The sequence below is a fragment of the Molothrus aeneus genome, chromosome 16 (genome assembly GCF_037042795.1).
Source record: "Molothrus aeneus isolate 106 chromosome 16, BPBGC_Maene_1.0, whole genome shotgun sequence".
NCBI lineage: Eukaryota > Metazoa > Chordata > Aves > Passeriformes > Icteridae > Molothrus > Molothrus aeneus.
Window position 1 is genome coordinate 2,610,276 of NC_089661.1, and position 9,553 is coordinate 2,619,828.

Below are 9,553 nucleotides of genomic sequence, written 5' to 3' on the forward strand. Positions count from 1 at the left end.
ACAGGGCTTGGGTGTTGTGAACAAGCACTGGGGTGGTGGCAGGGCAGGGCTCTGCAGGGGATGGCTGTCTCCCTGTACTGTTTCTGCTTCTCCCCCTTCAGCAATGAAGATCCCCCCCAGCTCTGCTCCTGTCACACCACAGGGATTTGCTGCATCCCCCAGGACTCACCCGGGTGCCTGTCCTGAGTGTCCCCTGCCACACCAGCAGTGCTGCTGCTGAGGCTGTCGTGTCCCACCAGGGCTGTTTGTCCTTGTGCATTGCAGGTGCAGGTGACAAAGCCAGGCTCCTTGGGGGCTGGTGCAAAGCTCAGGGGTGTCTAGGCTGGCCACAGGGCTGTGAAATGGCATGGGGGGGATGGGGAGGGGCAATGCACCAAGGCTGTGCTGCCTGGCCTTGAGGGACTGGTGGAGTTGGGGTCACACTGCCCTGGCACCCACTCATTGCAGTGGGGTAACACCACAGGCCAGAGATGTTCCCTCCTCTGCTGCCTCCCCTAAGCTCCTGGGGACACACAGGACAGCCAGTCTGACACTTTTGGGCTGTGCCATGTCCCCATCATCTCTCTGATCAGTCAGATCACCAGGTCTGTGATCTGGCACATGATTTTCCAATCCTGTGGCTCCTGGTGATCCTGGGATGGTCACAGGCACGTTCCCCTTCTCACCACCCAAGTCTCCTTGTGGTTTCACCTGTGTTTCTCAGGCAGTTGTCTCTCTTCAAGGCTGGGGACAAATCCCTTCTCTGTGTGCCCTAGGTGGCTCTGTGCTGCACCCCCTCACCTCACAGACCCAGCCCCAGCCCCAGTCCCAGCAAGAGTGGATGTGACCTGGATGTGCCCACACTGGCCTGGATGTGGCCACCACAGCTGGGACAGAGGGTGCACAGACCTGGCTCACTCCAGGGCCCACTAGCTTGGCCCATTTCATCTCAGTGGGGCAGGACTGAGGGTGGCAGCTCCAGCAGAACTCCATGCAGGGAAGCTCACAAGGGCCAGCCCCAGCTCCAGGCCCTGCCCAGGCTGTCCAAGAGGCACCCCCGATGAAACCATCCCTCCTACATTGTTTATTTTAGCAACACAAACAAGAGACTGAAATTAATTATTGACTGGGGAGTGCAGGGGCACAGCCTTGCTGGGAAAGGGTCTGGCAAGGATAGCAACCTCCAAGGGACCTGGGGAAGAGGGGATAGGAGCCAGGTCACAGCAAAACACTCAGGACCTGTGGATGTCACAAGGGATCCTGAGGACTCAGCACAGCCCTGCCTGCTGGGGTCTCACACCACAGCTGATGTGGCAGAGCGGGGCTTCTGGGGCTGAGCCCTAGATGCACCTGGCAGTCACTGCATGGCTGGAATGGGGTGTTTGCAGGAGCTGGAGATGCAGCCAGCCCTCCTGGGATGCACTGAGCCACTGGGAGAGGGGATCCTGAAACACTCCAGGCTCAGGGCAGCTCTGCCTGCGTCCTGCCACTGCTGCAAACGAAGCAAAGACACGGGGTTCAAAGCAGAAGAGCGTGTATTGCAAGCGGCTGCGGCGCATCCGGAGAGACTTCCAGCCGCCGGGAGAAAAGAACAGAGGGGTTAAAAACGATCCCAGTCTCTAGGGTTACACTGTGTCATGCAAAACAGCCCTGGGGCAAACCCCATCCTGGGAGGTTGGAGGGGAGGGTGTGCTGGCCCAGCCGGACTGCCAGTGCTCACCCCCTGCTCCGGGCGAGTGGCCAGATGCCTCCCCGAGGGCCGGTGTCCCCCAGCCCTGCTCGCCAGTGAGGACAGTGTGTGCGGGGTGGAGGCTGTGGTGGTGCAGGAACAGCCTTTGCTCTCTCAACCCCTTACAAAAAACAAGCCTCACGGGGTGTCTGCCCCCCACCCAGTTGATCGGGGGCCAAGGGATGGGGGAAAACACTCAGGCACAACCCCCGCTGCCCAGTGGGGTGGCCCGGGGGACTCTGAGGAAGGGACCTCCTCCATAAATGTCACTGGCATGCAAACTCCGGTGTCCCAGGAGAGGAGGGGGTGCTCCCTCCCCAAGAGTCTGGCAGCGGCAGGGTCCCAGGCAGAGGCCAGCACCGGTCCCACGCAGCCTCCCGCTGTCTCTGGGGAGCTCCATTCAGCTCGAGAACAAGTAAAAACTACTTCAAACCAAACCCATGCAAGGCAGCTATTTGCTCATGTGTCTCGGCGGCTGCCAGACGCCCTGGCAGCGGAGTTCCTCTCCTCTTTGGGGAGGGGGGGAGAGAGAAAAAATATATATATACATATATTTATACGCAGGGGTCCCCGCCGCGGCCGCTCTCCACCGCAGCCTCATCTCTCTGCCTCCATGGTCACGTTGGCCTTCTGTTCTGCGCTGGCCTGCTGGGAGACGGCGGCGGGCCAGCCCGCGGGCTGCGCCGGCGCGGCCGGAGTCCACATGCTCTGCTGCTGCTGCTGCCCGGGAGGAGAGGCCGTGGGCCAGGCAGGGTTGAAGGCCCCGTGCTGGGGCAGCGGCGGGGCCGGGGGCGGCGGGGAAGTCGCCATGGAGGCCACGGGGCTACTGCTGTTGAAGCTTTCGGAAGCCTTGAGGCGGGAGAACATGGTGAGGGCGTCGGGGAAGTTGGGCGGCGTGGCCGGCGTGTTGGCAGGAGTGCACATCTGTGGGAAAGGAGACACGGGGTCAGGGGGGTCCCCACCTTCTGCCTCCCACCGGGCTGTGGCACGGGACCCCTGTGCCCCCCTGCTGTGGCACGTGAAGCCCCCAGACCTGTGCTCTGCTGGCTGTGCTGCCCACTAGCAGCTCTATTTAAGGATCTGCAGGCTCATGCTCTCCTGGCAGAGGGCCCAGACAGGACCCCCTGTGCCCAGCCAAGTCGGGGATCCCCTCTGCTCCACAACCCACTGGTGCCACCCTGGGCCTGCAGCTTTCTGGCTTTGCAGGCACAAGGCTCAGGCTCAGCTCCCATCCCCCGGGAGACTGGGCATGCTCCAGCCCTGCTGGGCACTTGCTTTGCATGCTCCAAATCCCCAATTGTCCCAGAGAGTCAAACAAGGCCGCAGCAGCCAGTAAATCCTTAAGACACATCTGCCCAAGCAGATTACGGGCTGCTGGGGCATGAGAGTTAAGGGACTGAGTCTGGGGACAGCTGGAAGAGAGCAGAGGCAGGCAGCACCCACGTGTGGGTGTTTACACACTTCCAGACACTCCTCACCAGAGCCACGCTCCAGCCATGCTCCAGTGAGCACACAAGGACCTGTGTGTGTGGCTGCTGCAGGAAGGGAAGCACCATGTATCTGTGAGTGTGTTTATGCAGCTCAGTGCTTCAGGCTCCTCCAGGCTCTCTCTGCCATGCTGGGCTGCTGTGGACCACTGGCTATGCCCAAAACATCCTCCCTCAGACTGCCCCTTTTGGAAGAGGAGCCCCAAACCATCTGCAGGGCTCTGCTGTCCCACTGTCCCACCAGCTGCTCTCCAGGAAAACCTTCCTTGGCAGGCAGCTCTGGCAGTGCCCAGCCAGACCTCCCTGCCTGCACTCCTGGAGCTGGGGAGCAGCAAGCTGGACATAAGCACCAGCCTGAAGCACCCGCCAGCTGGTGCTCTGCCCTAGGAGAGCACTGGGGAGCTGGGAAAGCACTTACCATCTGATGGTGGTGGCTGTAGGGGATGTTTGTTTCTTGGAAAAAAGCACTGAGAGCAGTCTGAAAGGAAGGAAAAACAAAAAGGGAAAGATGATGTTACTACCTGCATCCAAACTGGGCACCCACCTCACCCCTGCACACTACTAGACCCGAAAGAAGATCCAAAACAGGCCCTGGGGGGCCTTGAGGGCACAGCTGCTCCCTGTCCCCAAGCAGGGACCTGTGCCTGCCATCTGCTCACACCAGGGCAGGTGGTAACCATGTGTATTTGGGACCACCATCCTTGCAAGGAGCAGCTACTGCTGAGGCAGAGCCCAGCAGGTGTTTCACAACTCACCATGACACTCTGCAACCACCATGTGCTGGGAAACAAAGGAAACCAAATCCAACCCCAGCAGGAACCAGTTAAAGGCATGTCTTCAACAGGACACAATCACAGTCCCCATATTCCCACCAGGAGATGCCCAGGGCAGGGGCTGCAGCAGGTGCCCACCCCATATGCCAGAACATTTCCAATTCAGTAGCAGACAGAGCATGATGGGGACTGACATTGTTTTGTAGCTTCCAGTTAAAACCAGTAATAGTCTGGTAAATATGTCACATGCCACAGGCATGTGAGAGGACAAGAAGGGTTGCAGGTAGGGAAGGCCAGGGGAAGAGGATGGTCAGGAGGGCAGACACCCAGCCCAGGTCTGGGGGTGCACAGCACTGAGCTGATGCAGGAATGGTGAGAAGTTCTTTACTCAAGAGAGTGGTGAGGCCCTGGCACAGAGAAGCTGGGGCTGCCCCATCCGTGAAGTGTCCAAGGCCAGGTTAGATGGGGCTTGGAGCAACCTGAAATAGTGGAAGGTGTCTCTGCCCATGGCAGGGGGGTGCAATGAGATGACCTTCAAGGGCCCTTCCATCCCAAACCATTCTGTGATTTCATGATGGTGACTCCTGTTCTGCACCAGGCTTCAACTGAGTCAGGGCTAGAAAACAATGGTTTGATTCAGTTGAGGATGAGACTTGATGCAAAACTGGTTTGGATTTATTTCTGGTTGAAGGAAAAACCCCCTTCAAGTCCTATTCAGGCCTCTCCTCAGGGCCTTCAGGTCTCCACTCTGGGGTGTGAGGTGTAGGGCTGTGGCTGGGTGCTGCCAACTCTACCCAAGACTCTGCTCCCTTCCTGAGAGCCAGGGATTGAAGGTACCCAAGCTGCTGGGAAAAAAAAGGCAGAAAAGCCTGGAAAGAGCACAGGGAGGTTGTACCAAACACCGCCCAACTGCAGCAGCCACAGTCCTGCCACCACCCATGCTCCTCATCCCAGTGTCCACATGCTCCTGTGTCATTCCCAGGGCCAGCATGAATGACAGCAAGTCAGCTCAGCTCATTGATCCAATGGGAAAACTAATTTTGTCCCAAACATCCAGGCTGGCAGGCCCTGGGAAGGCAAAGAGGTTTATGGTTTCCTGACTAAACAGCAGAAAACTATTGGTACGACCAGGTGGCAGCCAGAGCAATGTCTGCAAACAATGATCCAGACCTGGGTGGGGGAAGCAATTCCTGCTGCAGAGTCTGGCAGCTCCCAGACCACGGGGGGAGTGTGCAATAGCTGGGCTGGCAAGGCTCTTCCCTGCAATAGCTGCATTTAATAACACAGCACCTGAACTCTGCACCCGGCCACGCTGTGAGCTCTGAGCCCTCAGCTCCTGCAGGCAGGACCCAGCAGATCCCAGAGATGGCCATGCAGCAGGAATGGGGTCTGTGGCCCTGCAGAGAGCTCTGCAAAGGACAGCACATAGCTCTGAATTAGGGAAATGTCTGACACATACACTTCTGCAGCAGTGACACCCCCTGCCACGCTACCCTTTGTCCTGGGTGAGGTTGGACGTCAGCAGCCCGAGGCCCTAACACTGACAGATCGTGATAAGAGAGGGGTAACACCAAACGGGAAACACAGGCAGAGGTGTGGGCACAGCCAGATACCATAAGCTGATTAAATCTGCTCTGTGCTCCTGTTTTCCAAGTGGCCTCATATCTGGGACTGTGCCACTGGCAGACAGTGGCAGAGAAGGTCCCTGCTGTCCCCCTGAGCTGCCCACCAATCCCTGCCAGTGCTGGGATGAAAGCTGTGACTGGGCAGAGGAAGCAGCCCACCAGGGCAGGCCCCTCTGCCTAAAACCCTAAAACAGTCTCTCCCCCTCCATCTGCCCCTTTCCGAGCATGGCAGAAACAGCCCCTGTGCCCAGCACAAAGCCCAGGACCTGCAGTCACCTCCCAAGGGACCTGCAGAGGCCCAGCCTGGTGAGGGAGGGCCCCACGCTCCCCTTGGTGCCACAGGGGCCAGGGACACACACAGGGACCAGGGACACACACAGGGACCAAAGCTCCTGATGCCACCTGCTCTCCAGACAGCGTCACAAGTGCCACCGTGACTGCTGCAACAGCAAAGCCAATTAAGGCTCCTCTGCTGGAGCAGGAGCCCAAGCCCAGCTCAGCTCTGACCCTGGAGCCAAAGCCCCGCTGCCTGTGTCACCCTGGAGTGCATGGGAGCAGGGCAGCCACGGCCTGGCCACGCTCAGCAGGTGACCAGGCCACTGTTACCCCTGCCAGAATGCAAAACCAGGAGCTTCCCAGGAGAGGGATCACACAGGGACCCTGCCAGGGTGCCAAGAGCACCTGTGGTGAGTCACAGAGAGGGTGGCTGGAGGTGTGAGCCCTGCCAGCACGGAGCACACAGCAGCAGGGGCAGCTCTGGCAGCACCCTGTCCTTGAACCACCAAGGAAGGGGCATCATGAAATGTAAATACATAGGAGGAAGTGAAATCCAGCCATAGACACAGCAAGTGAAGCCAGACACCTGCTCCTCGTTTTGTTCCCCACACACAGCCTCTCTACACTGAACAGAGGCTCTTAGCACCAGGATAAGGAAGGAATGGGTGGGTTTTTTTTAGAAGAAGTTTCTTCTTATCCTCCCCAAATAGCCCCAAGGGCAATGAGCACATAAAGCCAAATAATATCTTTCTACCAATGAACAAGCCTGATCCACTGCCCAGCCCCATGTGAGACTCTGCAAACTCTGAAATGTCTGCCTGGTAACCTGCTGGGTTCCAGCCACAGAGGAGCTGCTCTCCCTGGCTTCTCCCAAAAAGCCAGGCTCTGGAGCTGAGTGCCAGCCTTCACCCAGAGACACTCCAAGCTGCTTTCTTGGGCCTGTAAACCTCTCCCTGGGATCAGCCATGGCACTGCTCCAGCTGCTGGAGGGCTGGGCTGGCAGTGCCATTCCAGCTGGCACCCACAGCAGCCATCCCTGGAGGCATGGAAGGGCCCACAGAGCTGCAAGAGCTGCAAATTAAACGGGGCACAAGAGGATAAAGCCTGCCCAGGGTCCCTAGGAAACAGAAGAGCAGTTACAGCGAGTGGGAGAGGCAATCCACACCCTACCCATGAACTGCCCTGTTCCCAAGGGATAGATAGGATGAAAAAAAAAATGGCTCCTTAATCAACCCTGAGTATGGGACAGACTCTGATCAGCTCACAGCACAGCCAAAGATGACTGTATCCCAAATGTTTTCCTGACCTCCGACCCTGCCCACTGTCCTGGATCATGGGTCTTGGATCCTGGATCACTGTCCTGGATCATGGTTTCCAGCCTCTGGGTCTACCAGGGCTGGAAAGACACACACAGAGCAAATCCTCTCTGCAGCCCTCACTTCATCCTCCTACACACAATGGCCCCTGAGCAGCCAGCCTCAAAAGCAGCCCAAGCCCAGGGAAGTGGTCCCAAAACACCAGCATCCCAAAGCTGTCCGTGCTACACAGCAGCCTCCCTCTCCCTCCTGCTGGTGACAAACACCCCAGGGACTGTCACAGGCAGCAAGTGGGACACTGGCCCACAAAGGAAAGGTCCTGGGCAGGGCAGATGGATGCCAGGAGTGCCCTGGCCAGCGCAGAGGCACAGAGCTGGGACAACCCAGCTCCCGCTGTGTGTCACTGGGCCACTGAGCTAGCCTGGCTCAGTGCAGAACACCTCTCTGTCCCCGTGGTGGCCTTACAGGCAGGAGCAGAACGCTGAGGTACAAGCAGGCTGATTGCATTCACACGTGCCCCTGGAGGAACGTTTGACTCCAAGGAGATGGTTAATTTATGCTGCCTTCCCTCGTGCTGAACTTGCCTGAACTCCCCCGATTTATACTCACTGCAGATGCACACCAGCCAGCAAACGGGTGCTGCACTGGAATAACAAAAGCCTCGGGAGTACTCCAGAAAAGAGGTGAGAGTAGGCTGGAGCGGTCGGGAGGTGATCCCTCCCCAGCGTGGCTCCCAGAAGGAGCCGTGCCCAGCGGCCATTTTGCAAAGGGAATTATCTGACCGTTGCACCAAAAGTGAGTGGGAACATGGTAACGGCAGCGTTTGTTTACAGCCCAGCTTCCTCTGAGTCATGTGAGTGCCCAGCCGGCAGGAGACGGCTGTTTCTACTTGTGCAACTCGCCAAACGGTGGCAAAGTTCTGCAAAAAAAAAGCCTTTTGAAAGACACGTTAAAACTTCTGTCATCCCTCCCCGGCTCTTTTGCGACACGCACGGAGGTGGTGGAAGAGGATCCCGCCTGTCCCAGAGGGCCACAGTCAGGCTGTGTTAGTAAACAAACGCCGGAGCACGTTACACATGCAACAACACATCCCACGCCAGCGGTGCTCCCGTTCACCGGGCACGGCGGTGGGATCGCCGGCCCGCTCCTCCGCACATCCCTGCGAGCCCACCCCGCGCTCCCCGGCCACGCACGGCTCGCTCTGGGATCCCTCCTGGCCTGTGATAATGTGGGAATGCTGTGCCCGTACGGCGATGGGCGCCGTCCGTACCGGGTCCGCCCGGCCGCTGTGCCGTTACGGAACGGCTCCGGGACAGCCCGGGCAGGGAGGAGAGGTGCTCCAGCCACCGAGAGGAACCAACGGAGCCTGCTGCTCCCCAGCCCTGACTCCGAGCTGCTCCCGCAGCACTGCACAGACATTTCAATTACCGAGGTGCCATTAGCGTCAAATCCATCAGCTCCAACCTAGGGAGCTGCAGAAGAGAAGGAAAAATCCTATTTAGAAAGCAATTTATTGGTGACGGCCACTGCACTGCTCTTTGCTCCCTGGGCTTCGGATCCGGGGATCTCCGCAGGAGCTGAGCGCCCTGAAAGGCACCGCGGAGCTCCCGCGGCGCCCCCCGCCCCACGCGCGGCCTTAACCCCTGTCAATGTCACGGAGTATCCCGCCCGCGAGCGAGAGGAAAAAGCGCCTGGAGCCAGGAAAGCTTTGACCTACAAAGTCTCCTCTCCCACGGCTGCCCGAGAGCTCAACCTCCCCAGGGTAGGGCCGTGGGAAAGGCTGCGCTGGGGTTTTCCAGCCCACGGCCACGCGGGAGGGCTGCGGCGGGGGCGGGGGGGAACAGGAGGAGGCTTCGGCGGATTCGGCGCTCCCGGCCCGGCCGCGGTCCGGCGTGGGGCCCCGGGAGGCTGCGAGCCCCTCTCTGCGCACCCCCCGCGCAACGTGGCCTCCCGATCGCCCGCCCCGCGTGGCGCCCACGCTCCCCCGGGCACCGCTGGGGGCCCGGCCCGCGCCCCGCCGCCGCGCGTGTGGGCGGGCAGAGGAGCGGCGGCGTGTCCGTAGGGCCGGGCACCGATCCACGCTGCCCAAATACGCCGCGATGCCCCCGCGCGGGGACCCGCCCGGGACCGGTACCGGGGCGGCGGCCTCACCTCGAACTGCCAGTGGGCCGCCTGCAGCAGCTGCTTGGCCTGGTCGGCGGCGCATCCGGCCGCCAGCACGAACTGGTTGATCATCACCTGGTGCTTGAGCTCGTCCATGGCCCCGGCCCCGGCCCCCGCCGCCCTCAGGGCGCCGCCAGCACGGCGGGGCCGGCGCCTCACGCCAATGTTTACCGGGCACTGACTCACGGCGCCCGCCCAGCCCCGC

The 9,553-nt window shown here is 59.9% G+C and overlaps 1 protein-coding gene across 1 annotated transcript; it reads right to left on the reverse strand.

Annotated features, from left to right (window-relative positions):
• Positions 1–1,496: 1,496 nt before the first annotated feature.
• Positions 1,497–9,553, reverse strand: UBALD1 (UBA like domain containing 1). Its single transcript, XM_066560681.1, has 3 exons — positions 9,337–9,553; positions 3,614–3,673; positions 1,497–2,632 (listed from the first exon to the last, which is right to left on the reverse strand). The coding sequence occupies exons 1-3, from the start codon at positions 9,442–9,444 to the stop codon at positions 2,306–2,308; spliced, it is 495 nt and encodes a 164-aa protein (XP_066416778.1). The 5' UTR covers positions 9,445–9,553; the 3' UTR covers positions 1,497–2,305.

What these genes read in the sequence shown, in the direction of transcription:
- UBALD1 (XM_066560681.1), bottom strand. Translation starts at nt 9,444, where the DNA reads ATGGACGAGCTCAAGCACCAGGTGATGATCAACCAGTTCGTGCTGGCG. An exon ending in CGGCCCACTGGCAGTTCGAG is followed by an intron (nt 3,674 to 9,336) that starts GTGAGGCCGCCG and finishes CCTTCCTTTCAG; the next exon opens with ACTGCTCTCAGTGCTTTTTT. An exon ending in ACAGCCACCACCATCAGATG is followed by an intron (nt 2,633 to 3,613) that starts GTAAGTGCTTTC and finishes CCTTTCCCACAG; the next exon opens with ATGTGCACTCCTGCCAACAC.